We start from the raw sequence: 19,298 nt of genomic DNA, 5'->3' as shown, positions 1-19,298 counted from the left end.
GCGGTGACAATCGGCGATCGTTCGTTCTTCGACAGATTAACTCTTTGACATAAAAGCAAAAAACGTGAGCTTCGATCATTGGTTGACCGTGTCAACGGAGATTTCACATGAAGTAATGAGTGTTCTTATCTACATACATATGTTGTTTGTCGACAAATTTACAAATATTTTTCTTTCATATTTGTTTACATGTACACATGATATGAAAATGCCGACGGCAAAACACAATTCTGTACTTTTATGACTCCATAATGGTGTGAAGTACATGAATTATTTTAAGAAATATATCAAAATACTTGTATACCTAATAAACAAAATTTCGTACTTCCAGTTGACATTATACCGCATTTATCGGTCAATATGTGAGTTATCTTAACGAAATTAAAGAGCGTGATTTTCTAATAACAATTATCAAATATCTAAAATCAATCAGCCATTCCATTCCTCTGACCCCAATGTACAGGTTGGTTGAAAAGTTTCTGCGCTCGAAATGAAGAAATACTGTTTTTGGTACGAAATATATTTTGTTAATCAATATAATCTCCCTTAACCTCAATACACTTATTCCAAGGATCCTCCAAAAATTTTGTGCCATCCCTATAATGACTTTCCGGAAGCTCTGCAAAATACCCGTCTACGGCTGTAAAGCTTCTTCATTCGACGAAAACGCTTTCCACGAGGCATTCTGAAAAGGTAGTAGTCGCTGGGATAAAAATCTGATGAATACGGAGGATGCTCAAGCAATCCGTTCTTTAATTCGTTGAATTTTGTCATTGTTAAAACACCTTTGTGAGCAGGTGCATTGTCTTGATGAAAAATGATTTTTGTGTGCTGCAAACCAGGTATTTTCTCACGAATTTTTCATTCAGCTGATACAAAAGGCTGCAATAATATTCTGAGTAGATTGTTTTACCTGCTGCAGATCATCAATGAACAAAATTTCTTTAGCATCCCTAAAAAACGGATGTCATAACCTTTGCTGATCGTTGTGACTTCACTTGCTTTGGGACTGAACAACCAGCTTCAGTCCATTGTAAACGTTCTTGTTTCAATTTAAGATCATGGTAGTAGATCCAAGAGTCATCCATAGTTATAAAACGACGCAAGAACTTGGTTTTATTCTGCTTAAAACGCTCCAAATTATGCTGAGAAATTTGTTTTCGATCCAGTTTTTGTTGAATTGTTAACGTGTGCGGCACTAACTTTCCAAACAGTATTTTCATACGCAATTCTTCATGTAAAATATGAAGTATTTGTTCGTCTAAGATGCTTATGGCATTACCAATTTCCCGCTTAGTCAAACTTCTATCTTCACTAACAATATTATGAACTTATTCAATGATTTCGGGTATGGTTGCGGTTTTGGTCGTCCTTCGCCTGGATCGCCTGCAAGTCTATTACGACCACGTTTAAATTCATCAGCCCAAAATTCAACGGTGCGTTTTGAAGGTGAGGAGTCCTATATACTTCTAACAATTGTTCATAAATTTCCTTTGCTTTTAAACCTTTCAAAACAAAGAATCTAATCACTGCACGATATTAAATTTTTACATATTAAAAAAATAGTTTGATACGTCAACTTCAATGGCTTGTAAACAAAGAATTAATTGACAGAATTAGTAGCTTTGCATGTGTTCTTACGACAGATGTACCAACTTGGAGCTGGTAGTGCTATTTCTTAGTGATAGCTGAAACTTTGCAACCAACCTGTACCCCATATAATGATTTCCGACTTTCACCTGACTTTAAACCGTTTAGGTTGGTCAAAATGTGTGATATTTTAATCAAATTAACTGAACACATTTTCCGAAAAGTTATAAAATTATATTATCCCTAATATAATGAATTCCAATCCTTTGGTTGACGTTTTTCATATTATATTAACTTAATATATAATATTAAACCCTCTGAGGCTTGAGTTTATATCACATACATACCTCATATATAATATATATATCTCATTTGAGAATGATTTTAAAATAATATTCGCTGGCAGGAAGTAAAATATAGTAATAAAACTAAGTTGGTCCATGACCTTCAAAATAATTTAATATGATACTAAATTTGATTGTAATATAATCACGATTTCATCGAACAATGAAGTTGAACCTTTTCGCTACATTTTTTAATGTGAAGTTTTGCCAACACATGAAGGTGTTTCCCCGGCTTTGATCCTTGCAAGTTGCAAGAGTATAAAAGGTTCGGTTACACCCGAACGTAGACCTTCCTTACTTGTTTTAATGTGTGTTTTTGAACGTATGGGTTTGATTACAGAACTGCAGCGTTTTATGCCAGAGCTCTGAAGTCTTTCACGTATTGTAATTAATGATACATATACTTGGGACCTTCGTTAGAAAGGCGGCGTTTTCTATACTGAGCACTAATTTTTCTTATTTTACGGCAAGACATACGGCCGAATGCGTCAGTGATCGCAATCGAACATGTGTTAATTTGCAAAAAAAATAAAATTAAAAAACAGTTTTCCAAGAATTGATCACGCAAACACACATATATGTCTTCAATAACATGCGAATAATACATTCGGCTTATGGGAAACAAGGTTTTGAAAATAATCGTAATGAAAATATTAGCAGCGAAATATTTTTCTCTGATCATCGACTCGACGTCGAATATATCTCACGTAGTCCAGCTCACTTATATAATCAGATATGTATTACCAAATGGCTCACCTGTAGAAGAGTTTCCACAAGTTCATTCCAAACACAGGCCATAAATCTCAACAAATGGCAAATGTTGTTACCTCAACTTGAACTGAATTTGGAATCGACAATTCAAACTGCCGAGGGCAATTTTTTTGACCACGCAGCTATGTCAGGCATATATAACGGCCTAGAAGCTAAAATAAAAGAATTGTCTTCCCTTGCCGAATTTGTTCCCTGTTCAGCACACTCGCTTAATTTAGTAGGTGAATGAGCAGATGAAAGCAGCCAAGAGGCTTGTTCGTTCTCTTTTCTACTCCAAGAGTAATTTTTTTGCAGCAAGCAAAATAAACTAACTGCTATTATAGTTAACGAAATTTCTGAGTCGACTTCGACAAAAGTTTGTAAGAAATTAATTAATTTTATAGTATACATGTCAATATGATGGGTATTGAGAAAGGGGCGGCTGGCATTTTTTCTGGTCTGGAGCCTAGAGCGACTAAGACTGAAAATATGCCACTGCAAGCAAAGGATTGAACGCACTGTACGTCTAAAATGCTGTGGTTTTTGAATAATTTTTGGTGTAGAGGCGTTTTATTATATTAATGCATCAGATATATGAGCATTTAGAGAAGTTAATACAAATCAAGACCCCGAAACTTTTTTTAAATAATCCTGAGCAAGAATTCGTTGGTTTAGTTAAACAAAAAGCATGAAGGACTTATTTACGGCTCTAACTCTTCCAAATAGTTTTTATCAATTTTGTTCCGCTCTTCCTATAAAACTGTTTTAGGTCGGGTTTACTTGGAATTTCTCTTCCCATGAAGTTTTGCTCCAACTTCCTCAACAAGTGTTCAATGGGGTTGAGATCAGTACGCTGCCTGAGCGGATTTTGCACACTTATTGCAATGTGCTTTTAATAATTATGTTGGTAAAAGGAAAAGGATATGGCATTGAGGGTTGCGAATTTTTTAATTAAAAAATTTGGATTAAAACTGAAACTTTTATTTTTTTATGACAACAAATTTTAATTCAAAAGTTAATCCAATTACTTTTTTAATGCATTATTTGCAACCCTGCTGTGATTACGAAGACAATATCCACTCTGGCTCAGATTCCGATTAAGGATATTGATATCAAGAAGATGCCGAAGTACTTTTAAAGTATGACTATGTATAGGTGCAATTAACGAAATAACATTATAGTTAATTTCTACAAACGCATCCCGCTGGAAGTGGTTACCTTCCTCTGGGTGGTCTTTTCAACGATGATATTTCTCACTTGTTGTTTTGAGAGCTAGATATTCTGTTGCGATCAATATTGTTTTCATTAACTTGAATTTGTCTTTGATGAATTCGTCTGATCTTATGATTTTTGATCATAACTACATCTGTTTTGTGGATAGTCAAAATCGCACACGATTTTGCGAGTTCACTATTCCTTTCTTAGAATACTAATATTAGGTTAGGGTATTAAATGTCGTGTGGCAATAAAAGTAATGCAAGATCCCATTTGGGCGCTGATTCTTAGTTAAATTTTTTGTTGGATAGTTAACTGATGATTGATGGCTAAACTACATTCTGCCGTCCACTTAGTTACCCTTAGTAGGATCGTATACGGTTTTTTGCGAATTATCTGTGTGTGAGTTCCTTTAATAGGTTATTCACCATCAGGAGGCTGAACAAGGGCGAAAAACCTTCCGAAGTGTACATGCACTACTCCACTATGTCACAACAGTTTTGTTGCAAAGAAGAGAGTGGATGATGTACTTGAGGTTTGAGCCGAAAAATATATGATAAGTAATTTAATATTTCTATATGTTATGTACTTAAAACCAAATATTTAATTTGCATTTCATTCTTTTATTTTTATCTTATAGAGGATAAAAATCCTTTTGGATCTTTAAGTGGGCAAATCCTTTCAGCCGGAGAAAAGTCTACATTTACTTGGAAACGTAATGGGGTTGAATTTGACCCAGAAGAACGATTTAAGGTTTTGTTCGGCGAAGACGAAGATTCTCTGGCTCTAGTATTTCAACATGTTAAACCAGAGGATGCAGGAATTTATACATGTGTAGCTCAAACTACGACAGGCAACATATCATGTAGTGCGGAGCTAACTGTTCAAGGTGCCATACAAACACTACACAAAGAACCAGAAAAGCCCGTTTTGGTTATCGAACATCGTGAAGCTAATACAACAATAGGAGGTACAGCGATTCTAGATTTACAGTGCAAAGGATTTCCTAAACCAGGAGTTGAATGGAAGCATAACGGTGAAATTATTGAAGTAGGCGAAAAACACAAAATTTTATATGCGGATGAGGAAAGCATGTCCTTGGTCATTAAAAATATTACTACAGAAGACGCAGGGCAATATACCATTCATGCAAAGAACGAACTAGGTGAAGATGAGTCATCTATAAACCTGGTTGTAAAAGGTATGTACATATATCTTATATTTGTGTTTATAATTAATTGCATAAGTGGTTAAAGCATATTCAGAAAATGTTACACTAGGTGTGTGCTTGCTCTACAGGCTGTTGCTGTTGTCAATTGCTGTTATTTCGTCAATACTATCGCATCCAATCTTGCAAATACTGTCGAAATTGAGGTTTCTTTGGTTTTTGTAACAAATGTAGTAAAATCTCAAAAACGCAACCTGAGGGCATTTCAAATACAAGAGTATAAACTTAAGGAATTATTTATGTAACACTTATTATGAAACCCACAATTCTTGAATGCCCACATTTATTATTTTTTTTTAATAACTCAAACGAAGTGGTTTTTTAATTATTAAAACCAACATCCGAAATGCCTAGGCTACATGGCTCTAAAGAAAAACGATAGAGCATTTAATTTTGACAAAAGCATTAAATTTGCTGGCCCTTTAGGGAAAATTTCAGCAATTACTGGACCAGTTCGTAACGAATTTCCCAGACTTCTTCATGTTATAGTTAAAAATCGAAATATATAAATTAAGATATTGGAATAAAATTTAGTACAAGTAGTCAACATAATGTTGGTAAACTCTAAACTAAAAACGTCAAAATCGCACCACCAGACTTTGGATCTCAATGCATATACTAAAAATATCGGTAGGAATGATATTTAAATGAAATTAAGTTAGTAAGTATTCTTGGTCCCAGTGTCTTTTGGCGCAACATTTGAATGGTATTGGTTCAGACATTGGTCTAACGTATATGGGGTTAATATTATATAATGTAATGATTCTGTCAACTAAGATTGCATGCCAGTCTTTTCACAATTTCGTCGGATAAAGAATTTTAAATTCGTATATAACATTTTTTTAAAATTCATTTATCCCCATCATTTACCATTTAGTTAATTACCATTAACAAAGTTGATTATCAAAGGTCTATTATTTTTACTGAAAAATTAGTTAATTCACATTAAGTAGGTATGTATAATACTAAAAAAAAATTATGTTTAAAAATTAAATTATATATATTGAAATAGGTTTGTGTTAGAAAGCAATTATTTCGGTGATTACATCTTTATTTATATTAATGCTCACAAAATAACGAGATTAGCAATAATTTAAAGAAACATATGTTACGACAATCTATATTGATCTATTTACGTACGTGAAGGAACAGCAGATTCAACATCAAGTTAATTAGAAACATTTCGTCCAACTACTAAAACCTTACTTTGAACATTAGTCTTGTTAAAATCTTCTTGCATAAAAGCAAATCGGTAATTTCGTACATTCAGTGCCCCACAAGAGTATTCAAAAATTATATTTTGTTACAAATTCTTACAAAAGTCACAGGGCGCCAAATCTGATGAATACGGTGGTTGAGGCAAGATTGCGTTTTTGCCAAAAAATCACGAATAAGCATTGATGTTTGAGCTGGTGTATTATCGTGATGCAGAATTCACGATTTGTTTGTCCACAATTCCGATCGTTTGAGCCGTATTGCTTCACGCAAACGTTGCATAACTTCCTTGTAGTATTCCTTATTAATTCTAACCATATTTGGCACACAATATTATCCTCATATGCTTATGTTACAGTGCGAAAGTGGGCGAAACCTTACTACTTGTACAACCACGCCTACTTCCCAAATAACACAATTTGAAATTCCATCTGATTCTTTCACTTTCCAGTTTACAAATCAAGCACCAATGAATGTATCAGGGTAGAACTTTGTATAAATAGAGGCTTTAAGATGTACCACCTTATGGCTTAAAATTATTAAGATCAAACTACTACTGTTCCAGCCCCCAAATACCCAATATGTGGACCCCGGTTCCTAGTACGAACTTTTTATCGAAAATATCTGCCAATCTGTGCGATATATTATCGAATTAAGAAAATAATCTTTCTTGATTCCCGTTTAACAAAAATGGGTTGAATCAGATCAATAGTTCACTTAGTCCCACCATACCGGATGGAAATTCTAACTGTCGGTTGCTTAATGCCGAAAATATGTTAAATTGGTCTACGAATTACTTCAACTCCCGTATAATACATATGAGTATAATATACTAGTTCAGAAGCCTTTGAAAGCTATAAAAGAGAAATAAATTCATAGTAGGTTCAAACCCATCGGAAACAAAAGATAAAATATCAAATATTAAAAGAACAATTAAGGAAACACTTAGTTCGGGTGTAACCGAACATTTTATATTCTTGCAACTTGCAAGGCTCAAAGCCGGGGAAATACATTCAGGTGTTGGGAAAACTTTATATTACAAAATGTAGCAAAAGGGTTCAACTTCATTGTTCGACGAAATCGCGAATGGATTACAATTTGATATCGTATTAACTTATTTTGAAGGTCATAGTCACTTAGTTTTATTACTATATTTTGCTTCCTTAGCGAAAAATATTGATATTGTGGGGAAAACGTCAACCAGAGGATTAAAATTCTTTATATTAGGGATGTAAGGTTTAGGCCAAGGTCTAAGCCAATTGCATTTCTATTCAGTGGACAAATACATAATTTTCAAGTGAACTTAGTTTCATTAAAATGTCACACATTTTGACCAACCTGTATGGTTTCAAATCAGGTGGAAAGTCGGAATTCATTATATAATTTTTAAACATTACTCAGGTATACTTGAGAATATATTTTCAAGCTATTTTTATATATAAACCTGACTCACACACTGAACGACATATTCGTCATAAGGCTTGTTAGAAAATCGAAAATCAGCATATTTATATGGTATATGGGAATGGGGGTAATTCGTATATATGGTATAAGTCCAACCCGAAGATTGAAAATTTTATATTTGGTACATATATGGGGTCTAAGGGATGTATTGCCCCGATTTGATAAGATGATAAGGTACACCTGCCATCACCAATAAATATGTAGTAAAGTCAACCGATTTTAGGCATAAAAATATATTGTTATAAGCAAAACACGCTCTCTCGTTTTCACTATGACAGCTCACATATTGTCCGATATATGCGGTATAAAATAAACCGGAAGTTCGAATCCGATTCAACCCATTTTTGACATACAGGCATACAGTTATCGGGCAAGGGATATCTCGAAAGTTTACCAATATTTTCGATAAAATGTTTGCTGTAGGAACTGGGGTCCACATATTCGGTATTTGGGGGCTTGAACAGTAGTAGTTTTGACAATTTTTGGTCATAAGATGGTCTATTTAAAGCGCAATATTTAGGCAAAGTTTTATGCCGATACAATCCATACGAACTCGTCCTTCCTTTTTTGTCAAGGAACATGTGTACATTATTCATAACGATATCTCAATTTTACTCAAGTTACAGCTACTCTGTGGCAACATGTTGCAAAAGTATAAAAATGCATCTGAAATGACCTCAGATTTGGTTTAATGAAATGTGTTTATTTTATTGCGCAGACATTTAATTATCAATATTATATATTCAGTACATTCTAACCAATTGTTTTAATATGTTTCAGCGGGACCTAAAATAAAAAAAGTAAATGACGTAACCTGTTTTGCTGAAGAAACAGTTAGAATAGAAATGGAAGTTGAAGGCTTTCCCAAACCACTTATTAATATAACAAATAACGGCAGGGATATTTCCCACGAAAAAAACATAAAGATTTCAAGTAATTTTATAGGAAAAAGCACAGAGACATACGTATTAGAAATTTCTAATATAAAGTTAAGTCAAAGTGGAAGCTACTCTATAAGAGCTACCAACGATCTGAGCCAATCTTCTGAGTTCTGGAACTGTATAGTTAACTCCAAACCTATAATTGTAAAATATTTAGAGGAGGAATATGTATATGGGGAAAAGGAGACTGTCATTATGAGTGTTAAAATTGACGCTTTCCCAGGAGCCAAGGTACGATGGTATCAAGATGGGAATGAAATTGATGTTTCTAATAACAAAAAATACACTACTGTTGCTGACGGAAATGAATATACGCTGAAAATAAAGGACGTGTCTCGCGTTGATTGTGCAATATATACTGTAAAAGCTGAGAATGATTATGGTTCAGCATCGAGTGAGACGAAACTGTTAATTAAGTGCGCCCCTGACCTTACAAAGAAATTGTCAAATATTACTATAACTGAAGGTGATTGTAACGTGGAACTAGAAGTTCGACTCAACGCCTACCCTGAGCCCAAAATCAAGTGGTATATAGACGGTATCGAGATCGATGAGAAAAGAAAAGATTTTCGTCGCATTGAGGAGAATAACTCATATAAATTAGTGCTTAAAGAAGTCAATACATCAATGCATGGCACATATTGCTGTAAAATCATGAACGATTATGGCAATCTTGAAAACGAATGCATTGTAACAGTAAACTGTAATTTGTGTGAAGTCTGCATAATTTGAAACTAATTTGTATTATTTATAGGCAAACCGAAAATTAGAAAGCCATTAAAAGATACAGAAGTACAAGCAAATGGAACTTTAACGCTAGAAACTGATATATATGCAATGCCTGAGCCAAATGTACAATGGTAAGTCTGTAGTAATAATATGTTTTCTATTATTCAATTATTACAGTAATATGTGTATGTATATGTTCTACTTAAGAACATTTTACGGATGAGATAAAATCCTAATGTTTAGGTTCGTATTAAAATTATCCGTGTTGTTCACGTTCGCGACTCGGTAGATAAAATCAATCGATCAAGCGTTATTTTTTATTACAATTTGTATTCACTGCATAAGATAATGTCTACAGTTGAAAGACAGAATGAGAAGTGGTTATCCTCACGTGGTTCCAACTAATTCAACCATTAAAACTATTCGAGAATGCATTCGCAGAAATCCCCTTAGTAAACGAAAAACTCTGTCAATGGAAATCGATATATCGAACAGATCAATGTCAAGGCTTATTCCAGACGAAAGCCGTCGGTCCACTCGGCTTCATCTTCTGACAACGTGCTTGAAACAAATTATTCTCAACAGATGCCAGCGGCTTCTTCAGTGTAACGTGGTCAACGGCCATAAAAATATTGCTTTTTACATATGAAAAAATCTACGCAAAAACTTCCAAAGACACAAAAAATGTTATTCATTATATTTATTATAATAGGTTTCAATCTGTTCACCATCCAGCTGCTGTAATGGTTTGGTGGAGAGTCTTCTATAAAGGCTTTGCGCTATTTCCCTTTTGTGAAAAAAGAGTTAAAACTGGGACAAACGTGTACCAAAAGGATGTTTTAGAAGGTGTGGTAAAGCAGTTAAGCAATACTATCTTCGCATTGGATCTTCCAGCAAGATTCTGTTCCAGTACACAAGGCAAAAACTACCCAGAAGGGGCTTAAAAGCAATATATTAAGTGGTTCCATAGCTGCAGATGATGTGCCAAACAAAGAATGTATTTTATATAGCATTTACGCAGCCAGAAAATAAAGCGAAACAATCGCTATTATGGTGTGAAATTGTGCTTCTTTCTTACAGTTCAGGCAACTCGACTACAATGGTAAAATATCTGAAATTAAGAAGCTAGGTACGTATTTAAATTGCCTTAGGAAATGCCATATTCTCACCATCACCATAATTTGCTTCATACAAGTTTTACCGATCAACCCACAACCTACGATGTTCCCTCAAATGGAGAACGCGTTATTACTTATAACATCACACTCCGCCGACGCTAATCGCGTAATTTTATAGGTATCCGCTGATATTATGATGAAGGTTATACCTATCGTTCGTACGTTTCTTGACAACTGTTCTCATGTCTCATTCGTCACCGAGACGTGTGCCCAACGCCTTGGCATTCCCAGGCGTCTTCAACTGCTTATGGAACTAGGTTTGGAGCACTACTTGGAAGCCGTACAAAGAGCGAAGAAGCACTTTTCATATCACCTCGAACCCTCAATGCCAAATTTCAAAAAGATACGTTTATCTTACTAACGGTTTGCCAACCTCGGATTTAGCCGATTGACATTATACCGACTTTAGGCCAATAGACATTTACATTGAAATGAACGAAATAGACAAATTTCTACTACACGGACTTCGTAAGGATGAACGGTGTACACCAATGGCATAAAATACTGTATTTGCATGGCCAATACTGTATCTGTTTGGCAATACTGCCAATTTACAAAGACCACCGCAGAATATATCAACAGTCTAAAATTTATTTCACTCAACTCATTAGCAAGTTTTGGGGAATTTGAAGGCTTCCCGACTGGCTATTTCTTTTCACCAGAAGAGTCTACATATATGTATGTAAGAAACTCTTCGGCGATTCAACTGATCGTGCGATTTCCATAGAGGAAGACGTACCGAATGTTGACACAGGAGAAGCGCATATAAAAAGTTTTGGCGTTATTGAACAGCTTTATGTTGAGTACATTTCTCACCGACTCAAGCAACGTATTCGATTCAGCAGGTTTAATCACGTCTTGTACAAAGATTTGGTTGCAAAGATGTTGGCGCTCAAACTTGTATCTAACTTGAAACGATTCCTGAATAACTTCCTCTAAGTACTGGTTGACACGTCATCGTGAAGTGAAAAGTTATGTAGATTACAAATCCGTGAGCGGAAAGTGAATTTTTTCAATAATTTATGTATATTTTTCAATATTTATTTACACACTTTGCACATATCACATATTCAAGTCACTTAGTTGTTGTTGTTGTTGTAGCGGCAAAATTCTGTAGAATTCAGATCTCTTAGCTGTAATTACAAGTTCAGTGTGTTAAACATTTTCTTATGAAAAAAATATACTGAAGAAATGTAATAGTCAAAATTTCTTTTGTGCCGCGTTTTTATGGAATGAATGAATATCGGAGATCGTCGAACTCCTTTCCGCACTGGCGGCCTTCGGCCGCGCTTCAAAAAAATAACCCTGGTCGGTCGAAAACCGGGGTGTTCATAATTCAAAATCCTTTTCGCTGCTGTTTGTGCAGAAAGGAGTTTGACGCAATTGAAATATGAACACCCCGGTTTTGGACCGACCAGGGTTTTTTTTTTGAAGCTAGGCCGAAGGCCGCCAGTGCAGAAAGGAGTTTGACGCGATTGAATTATGAACACCCCGGTTTTTGACCGACTGAACCGTTGAAGTTTGAATTTGGGAATATGCTGTTTTCACGAAATTTTAACCCTTCATATAATTTTTTTGAAGGGTGGCTGACGGCTAAATCCACTGAAATTGTATTTCACAGACTTCCTTCACATACCATCTGCAACCCCAACCCCCTCCGAAGTGGGGGTCATTAAGTACATAATTACCGAAAACTTTGAGAGAGAGTCTGTTCTCAGTTTCGGTCGAACTTAGTTCTTTCTTGTTTATTTTTTAATTTAAATTTTTTTCGTTTGTTAAATATTATGCTAGGTTTAAAAATGGACAGCAAATAAGTGCTGATGCTTGCGTAAAAATTTCTCGGGACTCATACCGCACAGAGGATTATTCCTTATCACTCACAATTTGTAAACCAACAGATGCCGGTACCTACGAAGTGAGGGCTCTAAACGCTATTGGCGAAAGCCAATCGCAGTGCAAGGTGATTGTTTTAAGTAAGTATGCGTAGAAGTATTGTTTGATTACTTCATGAAACTTATATCGGGTTTTCCAATAGGGACGATATGATTTCCAAGTGTCGTTTCGGCCATTTTTAATAATCTCAATTTTTTTTCATTGTATTCAGTAATGTTTACAATTTCATTATGGAAAGATATACCCAAAAACAACGTTTACAAATTATTCAATTTTATTATCAAAATAATCGTTCTCCAATTTGTGCGCTTTTGACATTTTATGGTGGTAATAATCGTCCACCTGTGCTCGTTATTCGTCGAAATATTGAAAATTTTTAGCGTACATTTTCTTTACATAATGTTCAAGTGCCAATAAAACAAAGAAGCGCTCGAAGTAATGAAAATATTGCTGACGTTCAGGCAAGTGTTGCTGAAGACCGCAATTTGTCGATTCCAAGACGTTCTCAAGAATTGCCACTTTCTCAAACCACAACCTTTCGGATTGTGGGAAAGGATTTGGGCTTGCATTCGTATAAAATTATTCTCACTAAAAATTACACTCACAGGAGAACGGTATAGATTGATGATAACCAACTTTTGAAGAAGTCGATCTTGACAACATCTGGTTCCAACAAGATGGGGCTACGTGCCGCACAGCACGTACAACAACCTCCAGGAAGTTGTGATTTAACACAATCAGACTACGTCTTGTAAGGTTATTTGAAGTTATTGGTCTTTGGCAATAAACCACACTCTCTTCAAGCTTTAGAAGTCAATATTGAACGAGCTATTCATGACATACGACTTTATTTAGTGGAAAAAGTACTCAAAAATTGGGTTCATCGAATTCGTTCCTGTAAAAGAAGTCGCGGAGGCCATTTGAATGATGTTATATTCAGAACTGATTTGTATCAATTTTACTTCACATTAAGAAAAAACCTGTAAATTTCCTTAACAATTAGTGTTTTTTTTTTAATCATAATTTTTTTTAAATATCATTCCTACTGGAAAACCCTTTATATACACTTGAAAATATAACTCATTGCATTTCACACCTTATACCTTACCAGATGAACTAAAGAGAAAAGAGGAAGTCGATGGACACGATGTACAAAACATTAAAAATGGTAGTAAACATAACACTAAATTTCGAAAACTAACTTACCTGCTTTAGTTGCTATTTAGTATTGAAAAGTAACTTAACATTTAGAAAAGTATTTGTATCAGTCGATTCGCACATAATAATTTTAATTATGCCAAATTATCTATATATTAAAACATTAAACTCATGAAATAGACCTTCTTAATCTATCTTACTGTTTAAAATATATATTGATAAACATTTATAAACTACTAAATATAAGATACATATACACATGTACATATATGCTGCAATAAATAAATCAAACGTTAATCGGGTGACGATATGAAGTGATATGATAGTAGGAAGGTGATTCTGGTATCTAAGGATACCAAATTGGAGTTCATTTCGAAAGCATCATGAAAATCCGTTCTAAGTGGCTTGCTTTTTCTCCTACTGATAGCCTTGTATCATTTATTAATGGCGGCGTAAAATCTAGAATTCTGTGTTTCCTGATGAACAATTAAGTTATATTCGCACGATTCAGGCCATCAATTTATATCGTTTAATTTAGGTGTCAAAAACGCTATTTTAATTGGGGTGTATATTTATTTGGAGAAGACGCATTATTTAACATTTTGTTTGCATCGTCTAGAGAATTGCTTAAACAAATTTTCTCAGTGTATAATTTTGAAAGTCTGTCCACTAATTCATACCCTCAACAGTATTCACCTTACTCATTACTTTCGACATACCTCTAGGTCTCCATAATAGCTTATCTGACGTCGCCCATTTCATTATCTGGTGTCAGGTGGTTTTAGCCTACATAACTAATCTCCCCGCCACTTTTCGGCAGCGGTTCAATGAATTCCTTAGTCAATAACAGTATGATCTGCATCGTTGCCTTTTTCGTCTCCACGCCAGGTTTATATCAGCGAACTATTTTGTGGGCGTTACGTCCTTTATTTTCGGCCTAGCTTCTTCAGCTGACTTTTGTGTTCAAGTTTAAAGTTGAGCAAACCGCTTTCGCACAATCAATGGATTCCTACAGCTCCTATGTAAGCTCGTCATTGGTTGGTAGTTGTAGTTGTATCCTTCTGAGCAGGTAGATAACACGACGCTTCTCCGCATACCTTGCTTTAGTAGGGACCTTGACCGTAAAGATGGGCCATTCTTTGACAGATGCTCTACCAGCAACGTCTTTTTTGGCATTCTGCTTTGTAGCCAGACCTTTGTTACTCGGAGTGGTTCCGGCTGCCCCTGATGTCGTTGCAGTAGAGCCGGACTCCTCTGTTTTTAATTTTTACCCTGCATACGTAAAAGAGAACAAAAGCTTATTTATAAAGAGAAAACGAAATGTCATAAAAAAAAATTGTAGCAGAAATACAATTTCATTAAAATAATGGTTTTCGCTTAAATTCTCCTCTATCTTTGTTTTCATTAGAGTAAATTTTTTAAAAGATCTGTAAAGGAATGCCACTTAAAGTTTTAGGGTCTAGCTTGTGACGAATTTTATTTTCATTTAAATTAATTTGAGAGAAAACTCTTTCCACATTCGCTGTTGACACCGGCAACCCCAACAGTTTTTTTAATATATATCGAGATCAAATCTTTGTAATATTTCTGTGCATAAAGTTATATAGAATCTTAAGCCGTTATCTTTGAACTCAAGCTTAGGCTTAACGTCCGCCCCTAAATAGATTTCATCAATAGTTTGTATATAATCTGTATCAATTGATAGGATTTGGACAGTATATGTGGAAAGTTATCGTCATTCGTATTGAAAATATTTCTAATTTCAATGGAAATACCCTCTGCATCCGCTTTAACTACATCCTTATATATTTAAAAGAAGCATTTATTTTATCCCTGTGCTATATTCTTACAACCAGGCTCAAAATTTTTGAGCAGTCTGTACTCTCATCTGACGAAATCTAATTCAGATTTGCCTATGACATTTCTAACTAAAGATGTTGTTTTATTTCGGCCGCACTCTATATCCTTCGCAATTTTGGAATCGTCGAACTGTTGGTTTTCAGGGGAACCATGTGATTCATTGCTGAAAAAGATATGTTGTGTACAGCACGATAAGCGGCTAAACTTAGGAGACGATATTTGTCCCGGCAAAATCTGGGGCGGTTTTTTAGTCATCGATTTTTTCCATATTTTAATTCACTGAAAGTCGCGGCATATAATAAGTGAGAGAGCCACACAATTTTAGTCAATTCATTGACTTTTTTTTTAATTCCTAAGCCCGGGACGCTTAACTCGGAATCCGGGTTGTCAAACCGGGCTAAATGGGTTCCACGGAGTGGTAACTTGAGTTTTGGAAACAAAAATAAAATCCGCATAGTTCCAAATACGGTGATTCAACGAGTGTTTGGTCTTAAAATCGTTTACAACTATGTCTCATGCCCATATTATCGGTCAAAATCAAACGATCTGCTTCACGGCCGATGTTTAGCTTACGTACTATCTCTCTAACATTCGCATGACTATTTTCGAGCACCATTTCCTTTAAGGCTTTGTACCAGTCGTATACTTCGATTTTCGATAGAATAGATTCACTATAACCCTTTTCTAACATTCGCAACGATTCCGCACACAAAATTTGGTTCAAAACTCAGACAGGAACTAACATTATCAACAGCATTTTGACCAAAGACCACACTATTTAGGTTTGGCATATAATAAGTGAGAGAGCCACACAATTTTAGTCAATTCATTGACTTTTTTTTTAATTCCTAAGCCCGGGACGCTTAACTCGGAATCCGGGTTGTCAAACCGGGCTAAATGGGTTCCACGGAGTGGTAATTTGAGTTTTGGAAACAAAAATAAAATCCGCATAGTTCCAAATACGGTGATTAATCGATGGTATTCAACGAGTGTTTGGTCTTAAAATCGTTTACAACTATGTCTCATGCCCATATTATCGGTCAAAATCAAACGATCTGCTTCACGGCGATGTTTAGCTTACGTACTATCTCTCTAACATTCGCATGACTATTTTCGAGCACCATTTCCTTAAAGGCTTTTTACCAGTCGTATACTTCGATTTTCGATAGAATAGATTCACTATAACCCTTTTCTAACATTCGCAACGATTCCGCACACAAAATTTGGTTCAAAACTCAGACAGGAACTAACATTATCAACAGCATTTTGACCAAAGACCACACTATTTAGGTTTGACAGGCCTCTAAGAAATTACAGATTGCAACGGAAATAAATGGTAGGATAAGAGTTTTTATACCACCTTCCTTTTGACTGCTTTTATTCTAGCACCTTCATTCATTCATTCATTTAAATAATAATTTATGAAATTCAAATTATTTTCGATTAAAATATAATATATACAAATGGTTGAAACATTTTTATTCAACATGCTAAGCTGATTCTGATAAAGCAGTCAAACTCCAAGAAAAAATTGTATTATGGTAATTTGTACAGGTTTCAATCGTTGTTTTATTATTTGATGTTGTTTCATTCAAATTTATTTACTTCGTAGAATTGTGTATCTTGTTCTAAACTTTTATTGATATGGCTTTTGTTATAGACCACACTATGTATTAAATAAAACTTATAAAAAGTAAATTAACAATAGTGACACCATGAAATTTGTGACAATAGGCAAGCACAATACTGTAGGTATTTACAACTTAAACTCGGTACAAATACTAAGCATATTAGTACGTACATAAAACTTATCTTCACATTTAATGCTACCATTTTTATTAAATATCAATTCCTAATATCAATACATTTTCATCGATGCAAATTTAATTTAATATGTATGCATACACATGTATGTAATTTCTATGCTTTTGAATAATTTTTTGTAACTTTGAATTATTTGATTGATATTTAGCGATTCCTGAGATCCAACACGCAGACATTTTGGAAAAACATAGTTTCGAGTCAGTACCATTAAAATATGAGATAATTGCTACAGGCATTCCCAAACCGCAAGCCATATGGTATCATGATGGCAAGCAAATACAAACAGATCAGAGTGTTGCTACAACCGTTGATGGGGTAAGAATTATTTCTTTAAAAAGTTTCAAACTTTAACTTTTGTTTACAGGATAAATATAGATTAGAAATAAATGAACTGCAACTCTCCGACGCTGGTGAATATAAAGTGATAATTAAAAATAAATGTGGCGAAAAATCTCTGCAAGGTGTTTTATCCTTATCTGGTAAATATAAAGTACTATTTAAATGCTATGCTTTTGCAATAAAATAGAAATTTTCGTCAGGTGCTGCGGATTATCGAAAACCTATTTTAAAAAGTGGATTACGTGACATTACGGCTAAAAAGGGAAATTCTTTAGCGATTCCTATCGTATTCACTGCTGACCCTCAACCGAAAATAACATGGGTAAAAGACGGATTGGCGTTAAAAAAACAAGGCAATATTAAAATAACTGAATCAGTACAAGATATTGAAAACGGACTTAAGGAATATTCATATACCCTAAATTTTGATGAACGTAAGTAGCACTAAATATTCTGTGTATCGTTTTCTCAACTAATCGGCTAAGTAAATTCTTAATAAGTCGCATGACAAAACAAGTGAAAAACAAGACAAAAATTATAAAGTTTACAATATACTCAGTCACAAAAGTATCAATACTCATATTTGCGATCAAGTATGCTAAAATAAAATGTATGCGAAAATCAAATGTTTGACCGGAAACATGAGCATCATTCGAATTGTGTTCACACTCGCGCAAAATCAGATGTTACAACTCTGCTTGCTTAATTGTTCCTTAATAAAGTTCAAATATCGAATTACTATAAAAAATAGTGTTTTACTGATTTCAAAATTTTGAAGTGTCAGCAGTGATTGAAATAAAATATAATTGTTTATAGAAGACATAAGACAAGGCCGTTACTCGAAATCAAAAGATTAAAAAAATGTTATTTGACAAGAGGACAAGTTACCGTAAGGTTACATCGCAATTTTTTTCAATCTGTTTGAACAACAGATGTATAGTCTGTTCAATTCGCTACTCTCTAATGTGAATACAGTCGGTACATTTGTTTCCTAAACATTGTGTCATGGAATTCTTTGCAAATTGAAAACAGAAATTAATATTTTTAGTTGTCTTTTTTCATAATACTATAAGGGGGAAAAAAAATTCGTCATCCAAGACAGATACAAACTGTCTCAAACTTGTTAAAGGATTATTATTAATCTTGTTAAGAATCTTGCATTAATTAAGTTTTTATGGCTTGCCTACTGAGTGCTTTAATTCTAACAGATTTTCTTTTTCAGTGCCGTTGCTTTTTAGAATTTTAATTGAGAATATTTCAGATTAGTTTTAAAGTGACCACAAATGTGTGGTGGTTGAATGACATTTTCTTGAATGCGCTCCTCAAGCATTATAAAAAAGATAAACTTTCCGGATTAAATTCTGGGAAGTGGACAGTTTAGGGATCAAATGATGTGCTCTTAGTGATATACATAGCTCAAGGTACACTGCTTTGGTTTAAAAACAAACAAATATAGCCACCTAGCCCTTCATTAATATAGGGCGTAGTGTGCAATACTAGGTAATGTTAAGTAGTAGGGCTGATCCTGGCTCCAAAGATGACGCAGATCCCAAATAAACAGCTGTAAATG

At 34.5% G+C, this 19,298-nt stretch overlaps 1 protein-coding gene across 8 annotated transcripts in view; it reads left to right on the top strand.

The window, feature by feature from the left end:
• Positions 1-19,298, top strand: part of Obsc (Obscurin) — a 358,871-nt gene that overhangs the window by 237,146 nt on the left and 102,427 nt on the right. For 7 of the 8 annotated variants that reach the window (XM_070108137.1, XM_070108138.1, XM_070108141.1 and 4 more), the window contains 8 exons: positions 4,540-5,100; positions 8,587-9,450; positions 9,502-9,607; positions 12,446-12,627; positions 13,659-13,715; positions 17,538-17,704; positions 17,754-17,868; positions 17,929-18,162. In XM_070108137.1, coding sequence (XP_069964238.1) covers positions 4,540-5,100; positions 8,587-9,450; positions 9,502-9,607; positions 12,446-12,627; positions 13,659-13,715; positions 17,538-17,704; positions 17,754-17,868; positions 17,929-18,162 — 2,286 coding nt within the window. The remainder of the gene's footprint in view (positions 1-4,539; positions 5,101-8,586; positions 9,451-9,501; positions 9,608-12,445; positions 12,628-13,658; positions 13,716-17,537; positions 17,705-17,753; positions 17,869-17,928; positions 18,163-19,298) is intronic. The other variant, XM_070108136.1, reaches the window with a different exon arrangement.

This window comes from Bactrocera oleae, chromosome 4, assembly GCF_042242935.1.
Source record: "Bactrocera oleae isolate idBacOlea1 chromosome 4, idBacOlea1, whole genome shotgun sequence".
Lineage (NCBI taxonomy): Eukaryota > Metazoa > Arthropoda > Insecta > Diptera > Tephritidae > Bactrocera > Bactrocera oleae.
Note: the sequence above shows the minus strand (reverse complement) of the source record. Positions and strands in the feature narration are given on the sequence as shown.